Here is a 20,292-nt window from a genome sequence, read left to right on the forward strand (position 1 = left end):
TCAGAAGCTAGAGCATATGAATGAAACGTGAAACTATTTCCTAACATAAAACTTTTTTGCTTGTAGTAAGCTTAATAGGCATATGATATTGGTACTTTTCAGGTAGCAAAATGTTTGACGAACTTTGATGAGGTAATAGATTCTTTCCTAGAAAGGAAAGCACACCATGTAAAGCTGTAGCAAGATTAGAGAGAGAAAAATGCTAGGACTTGAGGACTGAAGTAATGTGTACTGTCTTGCTAGTATCTCGTCTTCACTGGTTCTATGTATCCTATATTTAATCTTATGTCATACAAAACAGCAAGTTATTCACTGATAGGCAATAGAGAGTGCAAATTTTCTGAAGAGTTCTTGGTCTCCTAGTTAGAAATAATCCCATCCAGTATTTATTGTGTGTGCGTGTGTGGTGTTTTTTTTTTTTTAAAAAAACCTCAAATGCTCGAGTAGTGATTTTGCTGTTTCCTCTTCATTTATTGCTCTCATGCCAAATGAAAACAAAGCAGATTTCTGTGGTCGGGAGCTATCAAGAGAATTAAAATACATTCACATAATTACAGAAGGCCAAAACATGTTATTAATTTCAGATTTTATTTTATTTCCACCTTTCTGATGGTCAAGCATTAATCACCTTGCAGAACAGTGAAGTTATTTTTGTCAGTTTGCTAAAGAAATTTGGCTTTTATTAATCTTTTCCACTGAGGCAATCAATTTATTTGAAACGAATTTTTTAATTCCACGCTATTGGCTAGTTTCAACTGTTCGCTGCATTTCAAGTGCACATTTTCAACTTCTAGAACATGTGGCATTATGCCACAATAAAGAACCAAACATGAGATAATACAGTACTAATACTCCAAGAAACTTCACATCAGAATCTGGACACAAGAACTTGCACTTTAAGCCAAATTATGCATTTTAATATGGCTCACAAAATTCCGATGCCCTTGCAGTATACTCTAATGTCTTGTTTCGGTTATGACATAATGTAAGATCATCTAATGTATTACACATACGAATATACAGGCTTCCTGCTTCAGTGTAGCTGTGCAAGCGCAGTGACACCTGTTAACTGGGCTCTGTGGCAACTGCTGAAGTGAACATTTCTAACAGGTTGCCAGAAAATATTGTGAATGGTTGTTTGAAAAGCGTTACTTTAAATGTAAATTTACTTTTGCACAAATTAACTATGTGTGAGAATGTACGATAAATTTCTTAAATTACAGAGCATTTGGCTCTTACTTAAAAATCATCTCTTTGCGTACGTCCAGTTAGTATAATTTTGGGCCCAGAAGAACAGACATTACGTTGTTTTTAAAAATTTTACTGGCACATTTGTGTGATGTATCTTAATGTGTAACACGCACTGAAAAAAATAAATCAACACTCTGTGTGAAAGCTTAGCTACTCTTACAGCTTATTAATGTGTTGTAAACTGATATTATATGTGAAAGCTTTCCTTTTCTTGTAGCAACATTATTCACATTAATTTTAACAACTAACTTTTCCCATTTGTGTGTTCACGCTACTTAACAGTGATGTTGCTTCATGTTCTATGCTCTGAACATCTGCTGTCATCAGCTGGCGAGATCACATGACATGAGCTATGGGTGGCTTACAAAATTGCATCGCAACCTCGGTTTCAATGCTACAGAAAGTAACATGCTTTGCTTTGTGGAATTCAAATGTATACTTTTGTAATATGAAAATATGCAGTATACATCTTACTGCACATCAGACATCTTTCCAAAACATGTTTTTTTTTGCCTGAGTTTCATTTTCTAAAGTGCCAGGAAATTATACGCCAGTGTATAAAACCATAACCATTCAAAGAATTGATAATTTTACAGTTCCGAGGAAAAGAACACTGTCACTTAACATGGAAAAAGTGTATTTTTAACTGGGAAAAACGGGAATTTTTTTCCTTGCCCATGTATACACCCTGCAGCAGTCAAATCACTTTTTCATAGAGGAAAGCAAACAGCTCCTTGACCTCACAGGTTATACTGAGGGCCTACAAGTGCAGAATACCGCGGCTGGTAGATGTGCAGACGGCAGGGCATGCATTGGGAGAGTGTAGTGGTGGGGGCTACGGGAAGGCATTGTAGGGGAAATGTCGAGCACTGGATGGGAAGTGCCATTCAACACCGAAGCTTACGCTCCACATTCTTTGTAAATATTGGGTTGGGTCCCCCATGCCTCCACTTGCATGGTGACCGTTCAAAAAGATGAGACCTGTGATTTGCTTATTATCTAAAATGTATTCCACTTAAAATGAAGTGATTTATTTTCAGTTGGTTTGTTAATGATTCATAACTATCAGAGAAGCATCATGAGTGGCGAAACACAGCGGAGTTTACACAGTCTTACCTCACTGACATGTTGTACAGATGCAATTGTGAGAGAATTCTGAAACAGTGGTTTATTAAGTGAGGAACGGAAGAAAAATAAAGTAATATCTTATGAAAAAGCACATTCTTGGTCCAAAATAAGCATGTAATGTATACATATTAGTTGTTCCGAAACCCATAGGATTTCTCACTTCACCAGCTATTGATGGCTCTTAAAAATTACATTGTTTTATCGAAAAAGTCTGCCCTTAGTGGAATAACATGGTATTTATTAAGTTTTGCATGATAACCATATGGCAAAATATTCTCCTCTTTGTGTGCTGTCATTTGTCAAAATCTCATTTCGATAGCTCAAACCGTTTAGGAAATATGAGGAATGTTGTGGATATTTCACTCTGGCTTTATCACTGGCATGGCGCAGTTGCAAATGTGTGTACTACATCAGATCAATTTTCTCCATATTGATGACCGATAGAGACCTCCACCCAAGTCTAAAGAAAACTTCAGTATGTTAGCTAAATTTCATATGCAGCAACATATTATGTAATATACACCAAATGCAAAATCATACTGTCCCCATTTTTCATTGCAAACTTTTGAATTTTGCACAGTGTGTCATTTCCACATAAATACCACATTAAGTGTTGTTGTTGTTGTTGTTGTTGTTGTTGTGGTTTTCAGTCCAGAGACTGGTTTGATGCAGCTCTCCATGCTACTCTACCCTGTGCAAGTACTGGGAAGTACCTACTGCAACGTACATCCTTCCGAATCTGTTTAGTGAATTCATCTCTTGGTCTCCCTCTATGATTTTTACCCTCCACGCTGCCCTCCAATACTAAATTGGTGATCCCTTGATGCCTCAGAACATGTCCTACCAACCGATCCCTTCTTCTAGTCAAGTTGTGCCACAAATTCCTCTTCTCCCCAATTCTATTCAATACCTCCTCATTAGTTATGTGATCTACCCATATAATCTTCAGCATTCTTCTGTAGCACCACATTTCGAAAGCTTCTATTCTCTTCTTGTCCAAACTATTTGTCGTACATGTTTCACTTCAATACATGGCTACACCCCATAAAAATACTTTCAGAAACGACTTCCTGATACTTAAATCTCTACTCGATGTTAACAAATTTCTCTTCTTCAGAAGTGCTTTCCTTGCCATCGCCAGTCTACATTTTATATTGTCTCTATTTCGACCATCATCAGTTATTTTGCTCCACAAATAGCAAAATTCCTTTACTACTTTAAGTGTCTCATTTCCCAATCTAATTCCCTCAGCATCACCCAACTTATTTCGACTACATTCCATTATCCTCGTTTTGCTTTTGTTGATCTTCATCTTATATCATCCTTTCAATACAGTGTCCATTCCGTTCAACTGCTCTTCCAAGTCCTTTGCTGTATCTGACGGAATTACAATGTCAATCACATTAATAATGATCATTAATAAAATTGTGGATACCTTCTCATGAACCTGACACAACGTTACAAGAAAGGCAAAAATGTAATATTTTTTACAACAGTTTCTGTAAAATCATTTGAGAAAGACTTCAGGGTGTGTGCCTTGATTCTGTCATCGCTGACTGGCCAAAGGGTGGCAGACGCTGTTGGCTTCCCCTTCTGAACAAAAAAATTAACTTGCCCAGCACTTTGAATGGAAATGGATCACAGTGCATCAGCCACATTATCCTGCATGGACTATATTGACTTAGCAGACTTGATATCTTTGTTACTGATATGTTTATATTGTTCACTTTTTAAATTTCTCTCAAAAAGGTAGAGTGCATGAAATAGGAAAAAAGGGATTAGACTGGATTGCTCTAAACCATTCACCTTTAAACACTTGTAGCTGACATACATTCCATAATTTGTGGAGATTACTCTGATGCACTAAATTACTCACTGCTGCTCAAAATAAATATTACGTGATATTTGTGTTAACAGTCCCAAATGAGAGTGATGATCCATTTTAAAGCACAAACTGGAATCTGTAAATAATGTTCATTCTAGTTTATCAACTTAATGTTTAGTGTTTTATTTTTAAAAGTGGTGGAAACTAACCTTTTCTTTCTTTTTTAAGATTGGGCAAATTCTTTTCTGGAAGAGTAGAGCTGAACAGCGCCTAGAAGAGAAGAATATGCAAGCAACACTTTGTGCAAAGCTGAGAGACCAAATAAAGGAACTGAAACAAAAGCCAGAACCTTTGGCTATCCGGAACTTAGCATATACATTACGAGATGATGAGATTTTATGTCTTGGACATGCTAAGCCAGCTGGCAAGGAGAATGTGAAATATCCATACATTGACAAACCATAAGAGTTGTGTGTGTGTGTGTGTGTGTGTGTGTGTGTGTGTGTGTGTGTGTGTAGATTCAGACAAATCAGTTCCAGATTGATAAGATTTTATATAATGAGAAACAATAAAACTTTTCTTATTGAAATATTTAACAGTTTACTCATTTCAAAGGAAATTAATTCCAAAATAGTGTGTGTGCGAGTGCATGCGCACTTAGGACACTGCAGCCTCACTCGTGAGCAGCGTTCATCCACATAACGTGCTTTGGTCATGCACGTTCCGAACTCTTAATCATACGGAGGTTACTTGCTGAGTACGGGCCAACAGGCTAGAATCTCTGCCACACAGCTAAGGTAACAGGGTTTCTGTACAGGTTCGTCGCAGTATAGCAGCACAAATGGGTCCAGCAAATGTTGGAATGCATTTAGAACTAGAATTTCTTTTTAGCTGTTGATTTTCCATATTTCTTACAGAGAATGTGTATTCTGCATACCTGAGATTCACCAAATGTTACCACAGTGACTAAATGTGTTTACATATAATGAAAATTAGTGATAACCAAACATTTAAAGATACTGTAAGTCATAGATGTAGTTGTGAAACTGTAACTTTGCATCAATGGATAACTATTAAAATAATGTTTGCATTCAGTCTGCAGCTAAAATTACAGTAACATTGACACATATTTTGGATAGAATAAGTAAAAAATATTTTGATTGAGGAACATGACAACTGATTGCAACTGTCAACTTTGTTTATAATTATGAAAAAACTTCGTCCAGGTACACTACAGGCTCTCGTAAGTAAATCTAGCAAATGGACTAAAAGAACTCATTAAAGCTTGTAACATTGACTGCACTGACTGGGAAGATGAAGCAAGCAGAGATTGGCATTATTCAAATCGGTTTCTCTCTTGATAATTATTCAGATAAGTAGATCATTCAAACAAAAATAGTCACAAATAAGTTATTCGCATATGAAAGGAATATTCCTCACTGCAACTATGGATAATTATTTGCTACTGTCTGAGTACCCAACGTTACCCAGGTATGTATATATTTCAGTTTGATAAGTCAGCCTCTCTCTCTGCCCCTCCTCTATGTCTATCTCCTCATCCTCCCTCTGGGTACCATACAGCGATATAATTTTGTAGGTACAGTCAGTGGCATATGTGGAAACTGTCTGCTAAATGTGTTGTAAATACAGTTATTAGCAATGAAGTAATAAATTTAGATGCCATACCTGAGGCAACAGGTTTACTGCATCAACAGTGAAAATGTAGCAAGTGATAAACTTTTTCCTTTGAATTATTTGGGCGTGGGTGCCAACATATAAATTTTTTGTAAAGGTTTGAAATTGCGTGTAAAGTTTGTTGCAGTACACTAAGTGATCTTGTTCTCAAATACTGGATAAATAAAACCTGGGTATTCGTGTGTTGTCCCTTCCACTTCTCTCTCACCCCCCACTCTTGCCCATCTGATAGCTAGATTGTTCTTAACACCTCCCTCTCTTGCAATTCTTTACCATCACTAAGTGACATGTGTACCAAGTTCGGTTGAAATCGGTCTAGTGGTCTCATAGGAGCCGCAGAACATACATACGTATTTATAATATGTATGTCTTTTATCACAGTGATCTGATCTTGATGAAACATAGCCAATACAGTGCCCATAGCTATGCTGAAGTTACCCATGAAAATTCCACAAAAATCTGTGCAGACACACTACTCAATGTCTGTAAAATTTTAGTTTTATTAAACTGTAAATCACAATACATATTTTCCAAATCCAGTTTTTATGAACTGAAGCCTATACAGTGCCCCAAACTGTGCTTAAGTTGCACAGGGGTGCCCTCACACGGAGAGTATCCTAGAGCTACAACACCAAGAATCACTTCACGGTTCTTGGCGGGATCAGTGTGTGTGTAGGGGGGAGATCAGGTTTCTTTAATTATGATAATATACTGTCATCACCAACAAGTTTTACATTTTCACAAATACCAGATCCTTTATGCCACACTGAAATAGCTTCATCTTGATCCACCTTATGACGTCCACGGGTCCTCAGACAAAAGGCGTCATAGAGTAATAATATCATGTCCTTAATAAAAACTTCATCAAGTTAAAAGTATGATAAGCAATGACATCACGCTTATTAAAACTGTCAAGGCCTCCAATATTCTCAATACCTCCACAGCAAACAACCACCATGGTAAGCCATCCATTACCATGACTAAATTTATCATCGTTAAAAAGTGCAGAAATATAGTACAGCAAGAGAACCCATGGCTTCCATCTTCACTTTTTTTTTTAGTTCAGTAGTGATTTCAGTGTCAATTTCATTATTGTCAATGGCCTTGTAAGCAGTAGCGCATGAGTGCCGGCTCCTCCTAAAATGACTTCTGAGCCATATGCTCAAGTTACCCTAAAAAACTCCATGAAAATGTATCTACCACTTTTGGAACTTAGTTTGTGCAAAGACAGACAGTACGGTCTAACAGCTCTATTATTAATATAGATTTGTTATCAGTAACTTAAATAACGAATGACGTAGAATGCCACTGAATTTTGTTTATTTACTGTATTGACTGAATTCTAGTTTGTTTTTTGCTTTGGCTCAGCACAGATTTTAACTGATAAATTACTTTTTACTGGTTTGTCCAGAAATGTGCCTCGGTGGCTCAGTGGGTTAAGTTCAAGATTACAAACCTCAAGATTTTGGGTTTGATCTCCCATTGGTCCTGCTGTTTCCTCTGTTAATTATTCCTGCAGTCATCTCTAACAATGAGAAAAATGAGAAACCAAATTGCACAGTGTTAATGTTGAAGAGTAGATCCCCTGCAACTGACTGTATATTGATTCAGAGGTAGGAGGAAAGCAGGGGCACATCACCAAGCTGTGTGCACACCAAGTTTAGAGTTGAACTCTGCTTGACTTGATTTTCAGCGTAATTAATGCAATGTAAAGATGCTTTGTAGACAGATGGACATAGCAGTTATCACTACTGATGTGTCCCAATTCAACTAACTCTGCACTTGTCAGAGGGTATATACTGGCAATTCGCAATATCCTGTTGCACAGCATGCCCTATGATCTCGGTGCCATTTGCATTCTTCCGCCAGACACCTCTTTTTTTTTTTTTTTTTTTTTTTCTTTTTTTTTTTTCTTTTTTTTTTTCTTTTTTCCCCCAGCACTCCGCAGGTGGGAACTAGCACTAAAACACGTCCTTCGTTCTCACCACCCACCTGGCCTTAATTTACGTTAACTTCCGTCTCAGCTTTTCTTCATTGTCAGTACTCTTGGCTTCACTCCGTTTTAGGATTCTACATCTTTCATTGTCTTTTCCCTCTCTTTTTCACTGCCTCCTCCCATGCACTTTACTTAGCTTCTCACTCCTATTAAGTTGTGCATGATGCTGTAGTTGTAGTTTTCTTTATGAAGTCCAATCCTCACTGTTACTATCAAGCAAATGATTTGTTGTCTTCAAACTGAACGTTATCAGTCCTGTGTCACCAAGTTTTTCCACTTGCCGACGAACAAAATTTGTGCTTGACAATCTTGACTCGTTAAGATCTCAGGTTAGGCAAGGCAGGAGGAAGTTCATTTTGATTATTAATTCAATTCAAAAGTATGCAGTTACATGCCATTATTATTATTTTCCTGCTATCATCAGTATGATGCATTACTTGAGTGATTAACATTCAGAATCACATAATTTCTCTTTACATCACATTCTGCGGGATACGCTACTGAAGTTATAAGAAAACTGTTTGTGCAAAAAATCCAGAAATCTTTTCAGCATAAGCATTTTCAATATTTTTTAGAAAGCTCATAGCAGAAAAAAACCCTTTATATCCATTTTTTTCCATAAAAAAATTACATTTCTAAGGAAAACATAGATTGCTACCCACCATAACAGCATAAAATAACATAATTATGCAGTTATTTGTGTAGACACAATTGGCATTGTGTCATATTTAATAAATACTGAGTGGCCAAGGCAACAGCAATTACCACCACCATAATAAAGTCAAAAAATAAGATAAAGGCAGTTGGAAATAAAAGCAAATTCTAAAAGCACAAAATAAAACCAAAGAAACAGAAATCAAATCAATGAAAATTCACAACTTGATTGCAGATGATAGAAAACTTAATATATGGAAAAAGGTAATACTGTACAGTTTCAACTGTGCCATCCACCCTACTTTCCTTAGCTCTCTAGAGGAGTATTGTAACTGAACAGTCAAAAACAGTGATTACCATGCACAGTTAGGTCACATTTGAAAGGAAAAATGATTGAATGGTGCCTCAGTCATTAAGCCTAAACCGGAAGTTGGGAATGCAGGCAGATTACCTCTAACAAACAAGCTTAAGCTATTTATTTCATACTTCAGTCATGGCTGACATAAAGTAACGTAGTGCAAATAATTACCAGAGAGTAGCAATGCTCAGAGCCCCCATGACTATAATGCTACATAACAAAATAACGTAACAAGATTATGCAGTTATTTGGATAAGTACTGTGGGGCGGCGGGTGGAATTATTGTTATTAAAATGTTCCTATGATTTATTTAATGCTGTTGTTTGCCGTTCTCAACACTGGCTCTCTAACTACAATATTGGCAACCAGAAAGTGATTACCAAAACGTGAAGCCTGTAATTAGAAATCCTAGTGCCCACTTCATCTGAGAAATACACTTATATCTACAGTTTATAGCTCTGAGGAATTAGGAGATTGTCTGGGATTCATAATCAAAAACGATTCACTCTAAAATGTTCACTATATTCTGAAAGTCACAGACCAAAAAGAATCCACACAATCCAACTACCAGAGCAGTTCAGAGTCTAATGCGCTGATGCAACTATAACTGTTCAAATTAAATGTTTAAGTGAATGCTCGCCATAATTTGATGATGATGATCATCAAACGCCACGCTAAATAATGGTAGAATGTCTGTCCCTCGACAGCACATGAAAATACGACATACGCAAACTGTAGATAGATTATTAATGTCATCCCAGAATTAACACTTCACTCGAAAACGATTTCATGGTTACGCGTATCCCGAGTAACTTATTACGGCGTCCAAGGCTGTTTATAGCAATGATACCGACGCGACGCGACTCCCTGCACAGATGGTGCGCTAATCAGCGTCTGGAGAGAACTGGGGCCTTTCTTTCTCGCTCGCTCGCTCTTACCCTAAGGGACAACCTATGTGCCTTGTGGTTTCACAGGCTAAACCCAATTGTTATTCCTGCTTATCCAGGCGTACTTGTATCTCTGATGGCCTAACGTGTTGTGTGTGTCCTATGTGTCACATGAGTGTTGTGTGCGTGTGTAGTGTATCTGATTTTGCTCTAACAGTGGTCGTCATTGTTTCCACTGGCAATCACTGCCGAAGCATGTCGGGCCATCGTGTGGTCCCCCTCCTGTGCTCCTGGGTACCCAGGTTTGCTACTAACCTATTGTCTGACTGGGACGACAATTCATAGAACTGCCGTGCCAGCAGTTTGAACCAATCCCTAATCATGGGATCCCTGTGACTTCATGCAGGTCCCTGGTGGTGAAGTCCCGTGGCAGGTGCATGGCAAGGCGCAGGACCTTACCTTGCAGGCCTTGTAACCGCTTGATATGGCAGTCGGCGGCATTTCCCCACACTACGGCCGCGTATTCCAGCACTGGTCGGATCAGTGCCAGATATAGCGTAATGCCGCAGTGTGTGGGAAGCGTGGACTGTGGATTCAGTACAGGGTAGAGTTCGCGTAAGCGTCCTAAGACTCTGCCCCTAACCTCTGTGACATGTGGCCCCCATGTGAGGTGCCGGTCGAAAGTCACGCCCAGATACTTTACAGTGCGAGACCATGGGATGGGGCCTCCCATGATCTGCACTGGTTGAAGATCCCTTGGTATCCGGCGATGTGTAATAATAATAATTGCCTGGCTTTTTGTGGCGTTAAATTTCAGGCGCCACTTTGTTGCCCAAGCTCCCAATACGTCGCACGCCTCTTGTAGGCGACGACGAAGGATATTGACCTTGGGACATCGTGCGTAGAGGGCAGTGTCGTCCGCATATAGTGCTAGCGACACTCTCTGCGTCCTAGGTACATCTGACGTGTACAGGGTGTACAACAGGGGTCCAAGGACAGATCCCTGCGGTACTCCCGCACGAACAGGCCTATCAGTGGATATTCCGTCTCTGGCGCAGACACTAAAAGTGCGATTTTGCAAGTAGGATGCAATGAGTTTCACATGTGGCGTCGGTACCCCCAGTTCAAAAAGTTTGAATAGGAGGCCCTCATGCCACACGCTGTCGAAGGCACTGGAGACGTCAAGGAGTATCGCCCCTGAATACTCCCGGCACTCCAGGGCACCCATCGCATCTTCTACTAACCTCAAGAGCTGTTGCTGTGTACTATGCCCCTGCCGAAAACCGAACTGTTTGGGAGGCATGAGCAGCTCGCGGTTTACATGAGCTAAAAGTCGTTGGACATAAATACACTCAAAGACCTTTGACATTACTGGGAGGAGGCTAATAGGTCGGTAGTTTTGCGGCAGCCTTGCATCCTTCCCTGACTTTGGGATGGCTACCACCTCTGCATGTTTCCATACAGAGGGGTAGTCCCCAGTTCGCAGCACATGGTTGAATAGCTCGGTGAGCGGCTGAATAGCAGGAGGGGGGAGCTGCTGTAGCATAACTGCCTCCTCTCTGTCACTGCCACCGGCTTTCCTGGTGTTTAGGGTTCGCAGTTGGTATTCAACCTCCTCCTCAGTGATAGCAGCTATCTCGTCCTCTGGAGCTGCCTCTGCTGCCAGGAATACAAGCAGACGCTCGTGCACTAGTTGTACATGTGCTGCGTCCACAACGTCCGCTACAGGTGTGAAGTTGGCCACAAACGTGTCAGCCAGAGCGCTAGCCTTGGCGTCTGGCTCGCAAACCACCTCCCCACCAACTTGTAGCGGAGGTATACGCTGCCCTTTCCTAAGAAGCCTCTTTGTCGTCTGCCAGGCAGAGCCATCATCAAGGCGGAGCATGGCCACCCTCCCTGCCCACTCTCTATTGCGATGGTTTTCAACCGCCACTTTAATGTCACGTCTAAGCTGGTTGAGGCGACGTTTAGTGGCGGCTTGCCTCGTGATTTGCCATTCTCGGAAAACCCTATTTTTGTGGCGTATGGCTTCCAGAATATCAGGAGGGAACTGGCGCGAACATTCAGGCAGCCTGCGTGGTGCCCTCGGTGTTGCTGCGTCTACAGCTTGTAGCGCAACCTCAGCGAGCCGTCGTATCATCTCATCAGCTCCTATATCACGTGGGTGAGGAACAGTATCGAGATCGTCAAGTATACTTTCCCGATACTGCTCCCAATCCACCCTGCGAAGCTGTCTACGCCGTTGTGGTGGCTCTGTTCCCTGGAGATCAATGTCAAAAACCACGGAGACATGATCCGATGATAGTGCGCACCGCGTCGTAGCAGTAATGAGGTGTCCGACACTCCTCACCACCGCCACATCGAGTACGTCAGCTAGACCTCTGTTGTGGGGATAGATGGTTGGGTTATAGGGGCCCACCACGATCCCATTGTGCTGCCGTACTACACGTAGTAGGCGTCGTCCACTGGTATTAGTGACTCTTGAATGCCACTCCGCATGTTTCGCGTTTAGGTCCCCGGCGACAAAGTGTTTCCCACGAAGGGTCATCAGTGTCGCGAAGTCAGCGGGATTCAGGAGTCCCCTGGGCGGTCGGTAGGCTGCCACAAAAGTGATCTGACCCTCTGAAGTTTGTACTGCTACAGCAGTGGCCTCAATCGTAGCAGGCTGAGGCACTTGTACTAAGTGGTGCTTGAGAGAGGTTTTGACATATACTGCAGTACCTCCCCCTGCCATTAACCTATCTGTTTGGTAGCAGGTGTAGTTTGCTGCACGAACGTTTACTCCTGGCTTTAGATGTGTTTCGCAGACGAGACAGATGTCTACTGCCTCGTCATACAGGAATTGGCGAAACTCACCAGCCTGAGTTCTTATGCCGTTTGCGTTCCATGCGCAAACTGTCAAGCCATGAACAGTTGTGCTATTCATGGTTTTGCGTGGAAACCTGTTGGTGGCCGGCTGCTAGAGCCGTCTGCACTGCAGCAATCAAGAGCTGCGATAATTGCGCGAGCATCTCCTTGACAGTTCTGAGAAGCGAGCAAAGCTCAGCTTGCAAATCTGCAGGAGTCTCCTGGCTTGCTGAGGTTGCAGATGCGATCGGCTGCTCTGGCTGCCGTCCGCTCCCGTGGGCGGCTACAGCTGCCGGCTCCGTTTCGCTCTGCTGTGCTGCACTCTGATTGGCTGGCGCGAGGCGCTCTCTCTCTGTTCTCTGCCATCCGCACCCGGAAACGACTTCCTTTGCGGCGGGGCGAGCGTCACTCACATCAGCCCGCTGGCCGACGTTTTCAACCTCGGCACGCGGGCGTGTTTTGATAGCATTGCTAACCTGACGCGGTCTTGCCGATTTAGCCTGAGGGGCAGATGCGGCAGCCTTTCCCCTCGCGATTTGGCTAAAACTAAGGCCAGGGGTCACCCGTCTGGCCGGAGCATTGTTGGCACGCTCTCGCGCAGCGTTCTTATATATAAAGCTGCGGTGCAGACGGCTAAGGGAACGCCTGATTAAATGCGCTCTCCCGACTAGTCACTGGGCTAGTAATGCACCACTTTGTTATCGAATAAATCATTGCTTCCTTTGCCGATGGCCGATGAAGCTCTCAATTTAAATGTGCAATCAGCACACGGTTAAGTAATCATAATAAACGTCTGACATGGCTAAGTCAAATATTTTGGCCGAGAGAATTAATTTAATTACACTACACGCGGTAGACGAGCTTTGAACTTGCCCTTTGGAGATACGCTATCGCTATAGTTTTATAGTTATTCAGTTGAAACTTCTCACATCTTTATGATTATAGCAGATCTCCCTTCTACTTAAATTTAAACTTCCTAGCTTTATTTATTCACCTACTTAATCTATTTTGCTTCCTCAATTTTTAAGACAAAACCATAAAATCATGAATTTCAACAAAAATTGTAATTTGTGAGATCCAGAATACTGTTCCTACTAAATTATTATGCAAAAGGAATCTAAATATAAATTTTTAAGTTGTTAGCTCTTTTCTACTGCGCCAATGATTTTTACAGAAAAACGTCCAAATTTCGAAAGTGGTTAAAGTTATTGAACTGATATTCAACACACATTGATTTAGTATTACTCCTGACATGCTAGAAACGTTTCAGGTTATTTACTTGATTGTTAAAGTATTGCACAACATTTATGACGTCAGAGCTAGTTACAGCGGACTAGGCTGGCACACAATGGAAACACTGATGTGAATTTTATACAGCGTGAGTAGGTTGCTTCCGTACAGTACAGCAGTTATTTGGGTAGGTACAATTGGCACTGCATAAAACGAGCCTAATTCTGCACTTTGTTCGTTAAGAAAAAAATTATTTTCCTTAATAAATATATATGTTTTTGCTTTGAGAATAACACTGAACAGACTTGGAGCACTGGTCATAAGTGAATTAATGAATTCAACATATGAACAGAAACCTAAGTAAAATAGTACGAGAAAGGTAAGAGGTTTGTCAATATTTCTAAAGATATAGAACTATACACAGCATCTAGACTTCATCTGAATGAGACAGGTGAAGAATATATGCTCTGTATAATTGTTGAAAATGCAACGAGAAAAGGAAAAGTTTACAGAGCAACAGTACCAGAATAGCTTGAGTGGAAAACTTCAGATAGAAAACCATCAACTTCAGCAAAAGGCACAACAGAAATAGCACAGAAATTAGATTCACTGGAAACAAATAAATCATCAGATAGAAAAGTAGGGGAGGATATTGTATCCACTGCAATCTCTCACACAGAGCAAGACAAATATTTAGGGGAAAATATAGCAGCAGTAGAACAAAGGAGACTACATGCAAGAAACACATCCACAATCTGCAAGAAAACCAATCATAAGCAGCTATGCTGCACATCTGTGTCTGCAGAAGTGGGTGACAACCAGCTTTATGAATTCAGGATTTTTGCTGGGTCACAATCAGTAGCACAAGACAAAAGCTACAGGAGTCGCTACTGTGGCAAGTTAATCACCTCCTAATACAAGCAGTATAAAGACAGAGGATGTAATATTTGGTACAGAGATAAATAACAAACGTGGAATTGGAAATTAGGAGGGAGATAGATAGAGAATATTAATTAACAGGAAGAGAGATACTTTTGTCCCTTAAGCATATGCTGTTGAAGGCATGAAAAATGGTGATTGCTAGAATTTGTATCAGAGGTAAATGGAGAATTTAGCAGTATGGAAGTGACAGATGAGAAATTAATAATGTAAGGGTATATAAGTGATCAATTGGTGGTGTTAATAATGCTGATTTTAAGTGAATTTCTGGTTAGAAAAATAGTAAGGTATAAATAAAAATTGTCATCTGTCAAGATTTCAGCATTGAAATGGCAAGCACAGATGAGCAGATCTCAAGAATTCTTCTAAATCTTTCAAGTTAATTTGATTAAAACTGAACTATATAGTGTGCTAAAAGTAATGATTTCTGCATAGTTAGTATTAGTTAACTGTCCTATAGAAATTGTATAGTTGGCACTGCAAATGGATGCTTTGCCTATTGCTCCTCAAACTCTTTAATGAAACATCAATTTACTCTAATGTGCGTAATGTGATGTGGGTAAGAAGTAAAACTGTACAATTTGTAACTTTATCTGTAAGTGTCCAATAATAAAACTAAAATTGAAAATACCTTTGATAATTCTTTTATAACTTGTAGAATTATGTTATCCCTGCCAACCATTAAGAAAACTACCTTTTCTGGTATACATAAGTAAAAAATTTTGGTATACTGAGGGACTGACTAGGGTCATCCAAAATAAACTCTTACTTTACTCTACACACACTGCCTTTCAAACAAAGGGCTGAGCAGGACACTACTTACGAAGTGTTCCTGGAATTTGAAGAAAAAAAAATGATAAACAAATTGAAAATCATATATGAAAAACAATTTCCTTTTGAAGACAGAGACTTTGCACCTAATAAATGGAATGCAGCTTGGGAACTTATAGCCCAAGATAATTTTTCTGACCACATTCAGAAAACTCCACGCAGTCCACAGGACTTGAGAGATTTGCGTAATGACCACAGCCAGAAGGACGTTTATGTAACTGTTGTTCTAGTATAGTCACTGAAATTAAAAGAAAAGCCTTAAAATTTTCAAACTGCAACTGCAAAAAATAAAACCAACAACAACAAATAGTCCTAATCTGTACACAGTTGACTTTCATATCTGACAGATCTTTACACTCTAGAGTTATTCCTGCTTCCCTTAAAATGGGCTTTTCATTTGGCAACAAACACATTACACAGTACTATAAAAAGCACAAAGCATAAAATAACATGTACTGCACAAGACTGGTCCTCAGAAGCACTACCATGCCCTCTTTAGCAAGGTCAGGCTTGTAAATCTGCGTATTCACAAACATGTGCTCTTTGTTAGGAACAGCGCCATGAAACTATCAGAGAAGAAATACACGGCTACAACACTAAAACAAAATCAGATTGTGGTACAGAAAAAAAAATCTCAAAAAACCAGGGAACTTGCACAGAATGAATTATCTCAAAATCCATAATATAGTGACTTAATCTGCTCAGTCTACATCATTATACGATATCAAAGTAAGACTGTGAAACTGGTTGTTAGGTATCGGTTTCTGATGTAAAAGAATTCTATGAACTGAATAGTGCTGACTAATATAAGTTTGTTAGATAACTCTATTCAAGATCTAAAGGTGCATGTCTACTACCAAGTAACCATGCAGTTTTCATCTTCAACTTCCAGAATTATCTTCCGTGAGATAGCGGAAACTGTTTCTTGCATCTTGTGGAAATACTTTCTGAACTTGTCAGTTGCTGTAAGTTCAAGAAAAACTTGCAGAATTATTGTGTGTTCAGTATTGGTACGACAATGTTGGGTTTGAAAATGAGAATAGCACAAAGACAGGTGCACCATTGGAACCCCTAAATATATTTCATTGGCCATCATCAGCCAAAGAAATATGAAAGAAGTTTTTCAATTTCTGTGTTTAACCAAGGGGGAGGAAGTAGAATGATAGTACAGGTGTCTTCAAATTTTAGCTGTTATTTAATGTTACATTTCTAATAAAAATAATGAATACTGTATGCAGAAATTGAAGAGTAATTAACAGTCGATCTCATAGTGAAACAACGTGTCACACTCGTGTACCCAGTTTTCGTATATTGATGGTAGGCAATGAAAACCTCGTAACTTTATTTTGTTAAATTTTGCAGGCAAAGCAAATCCGTATCCTTAAAAAATAATAAAAAGTGCCACAGAAAGTTGGTACATGAATAACTAACTTTATAGTAGAAGCCTGGTTATTGACATTGGAGAGGAATCTATGCACTTTCAAATCTCTCTTTGATTATGGAGTTACTGGTTACTGGAATTGAGTTTTCAGGGGCAGATGGACTTAAGAGGTTGTCATTGCCTACCATTGATCTCTGATAATACAATAGATAAGAGATTAAAAACTTCGTTACAATGTTGTAAGCAAGTTAGGAAACTTGCTTACAACATTGTAACGAAGTTTTTAATCTGAGTAAAGTCCTCTGATTTTAATTAATCCTTGATAACTTAAATAAAATGTGTGCCTCTGTATCATTAATTTATCAAAACATTTTTCTTTTCACAAATTTTTGTTTCTGTCATTATTTTTCTTCAATAATAACAATATTTAAGTACAACACAGTAAACTTGCACAAGTTTTCTGTAGATCTACTTCATAAAATTTCTCTCGATCACTATTCTTGATGTTTGTTGAGGTGGCGCTGCTACTTAGTTCCACCTAACAGAGTTGCAGCAGTCTTCACCGGACTTCATCTCCTTATATGTGGATGGGTGCTGAAAGAGAGCTTAATGTCCCCCAGGCTACTTGAATGACATAAACGACTGAACTAGAAAGTTTCTGTATTAACACTTTCTCTTAAAAAATCATCATGTCTCAATATACAATCTCGCTCAAAGTGTACGTTGACAGATCTTTTTAAAACTGATGTTCCTTGGATAAGTGTTCCCTACTCAAGACTTTTGCAAGTAATTTTTGCAGCATTTGTTCCAGCCTTGGCCTTCTCTCTTTTCCCTTGTCTTGTAAAGACCTTCAAAGCACGGCACCAAGGAACAAATGTCCCCACACAGCAGGTGTGAATGCTCACTCACCATCCTACCTTGTAGATGTAAAATGATTCTCCCTTCTACACATATTGTAACAATATTTTCCACATTGGGATGTCGCAGCACATACTATGGAACATCATGAACATCTTTCATTGACATGAAAGCCTGGGAGTGGCACACGTCGTTTCATAAAAATGTAATGTCACGTGGCCCCCCGCTGAGATGAAAGATATCATGTAAACCATCTTAACAACTAATTACAAAATCTTGGAACATGGTGTTTTTAATTACCATAACATTAATTTCAATGAATGTCCGTTTTGATCCATTCAAACTTTTATTACGTAACTGAGAAACTAGCTCTTCCCTTTTAATCCCAGTCTCCATAACTTTCACTTCTGTCTTAATAAATTGGAGCCTTGTTTTTCAAAGCCCCTTTCTCTTCTGTCTTAATAAATTGGAGCCTTGTTTTTCAAAACACTCTTTTTATCAGGCACACTGCCTTTGATCGCATATTTTTATATATATCGCATGGTCCATTTATATCCATAATGGGAATAAACTGGGACAGAGATGAGATACAGCAAAATGTCTTAGATAAAAGTTGTAGGTGGCAAAGAGGGTTACACATTGCTACTAATGCCCGTGACCTTGAATGTGAGTTTCAAGGTAATTTAGAGGTTAAACTGATTTTTTAAATGGGAACCCTCATATTTAAAATTTGAAAAGAGTGATACTTTATTCAAGGTCATGGCAAGCAAGGTTCAAAGGAGGTCAAATAAGCAAACATGTTTTTAGTTTCAAGTAGGGATTAACTCAAAATAGAGGAGGGATACAGTAAAACACAACATTAGATACAAATTGGAAGAGGCGTAAGGGGTCACATATCATAATCTTAAAGGTAATTACCAAAGATCATTTGAAGGGTCATTTTTGTTTCCCGAATACCCTATTTGTGACGTGGAAAAAGCGAACAGAAATTTCAACATTCAGCCTTAATGTTTTGCGACAAAAGTAGATACATCACAATGTACAACTGTTATTGCAGCATTTGCAAGACAGAACAGACGTAAATAAAATGAAGATAATAGATTTGCAAGTCATTAAGCGAGTCCCCTCATCTCTCATTCCTCAGGATGGCGCTTCAAATTTGTATCTAACTTTGTACTTAATATAACTAAAAAAATATTTGCTTATTTGACCATCACTAAACCTAACCACAATCTCAAGTAGTGTATCATTTTATATGAAAAATGTGCCACTCTTTCCAAATCTTAAATTAAATATTAGGGTTCTTATTTTAAAAAATCACTTTCACCTCCAAATCACCTTCAAGATCATGCCCATTAGTAGCAATGCATGACCCTCTTTTCCACCTACAACTTTTATCCAAAACATTTTGCTGTATCTCATGTCTATCCTGAGTTATTCCCCATTATGGATTAAAATGGTCCACTCTGTGTATATAATTAAGAAGATGATGGCCAGTGACACCTTCAGTGCCGAAGCACACGAAGCTTGAACTCTTACAGAAGTCTGAGATGCCTTGAGTAATGAGGCTAATGAGCATGGACACTATATCAGTAGTGTAAGTTGAGAATTTGGGTCTGACAGGTGGTGTGCTAAGCTAGTCCATCTAGTTGTGCTAAGCACTGTGTAGAATGGTGTAGTGGTCAGCACATCTGTCTGGTAAGCAGAGACCCGGGTTCGAATCCCAGTCCAGTTGAATTTTCAACTTGCCCCATTGATGTAAACCAGTGCCCACTGGCATCTAACGTCTTTAATTCCTTTGTGTCTCAGTTTAATATGTGCCGCAACATCAGTTAACACTTCTCTGTATACATGACTAACCATTTCCACATACACAAACTTTCCTCTCAAGAATCAATAAGAGCCTAGCTCTCCATGTCAACTATTACATTCTAAAAATAATTCCTTATGCCAAGAGGCTGTCTTTTTTGTTAAGTCATGACACTCTTAACATACCTGCAACTTTGTCTTCTGTTGGTTCAACCAGTCATGTCTACGGTTCCACTGTAGGTATCATCATCCCTTATAAAATCTATTCCCATTAGCTTAACTTGCTCGTATGTTCATGGATTACCTCTTCACTGTAGATAGTATCTACATTCTACAAAATATTACCATGCTAACTATAGGATTTAATTGCAAGATATTTTACCCCATTTTCCTTTTGCCTTGTCAGCTTAAATTTGTGATTGTATAATGTCTTTCTTCTATGCAAATAAGGTAGCCACTGCCACTTCGCTCTAACTCATTTAATGCTTAAACACAGGTTGGTTACATTCCTCCTCCTGTGCACCTGAGGACCTACATGCTGATCTGTAAATTCAATCCGTAGCTAGTAATTGCAAATCCCAGACTTTCATGAAGTCTAGCATG

At 39.4% G+C, this 20,292-nt stretch overlaps 1 protein-coding gene across 2 annotated transcripts in view; it reads left to right on the top strand.

Annotated features, from left to right (window-relative positions):
• The window catches only part of LOC126272754 (uncharacterized), a 270,151-nt gene extending 265,356 nt beyond the window's left edge, over positions 1-4,795 (top strand). For both annotated transcript variants that reach the window (XM_049975859.1, XM_049975860.1), the window contains one exon: positions 4,433-4,795. In XM_049975859.1, coding sequence (XP_049831816.1) covers positions 4,433-4,669 — 237 coding nt within the window. In that variant the 3' untranslated portion in view covers positions 4,670-4,795. The remainder of the gene's footprint in view (positions 1-4,432) is intronic.
• Positions 4,796-20,292: the final 15,497 nt, after the last annotated feature.

The sequence above is a fragment of the Schistocerca gregaria genome, chromosome 5 (assembly GCF_023897955.1).
Source record: "Schistocerca gregaria isolate iqSchGreg1 chromosome 5, iqSchGreg1.2, whole genome shotgun sequence".
Taxonomy (NCBI): Eukaryota; Metazoa; Arthropoda; class Insecta; order Orthoptera; family Acrididae; genus Schistocerca; species Schistocerca gregaria.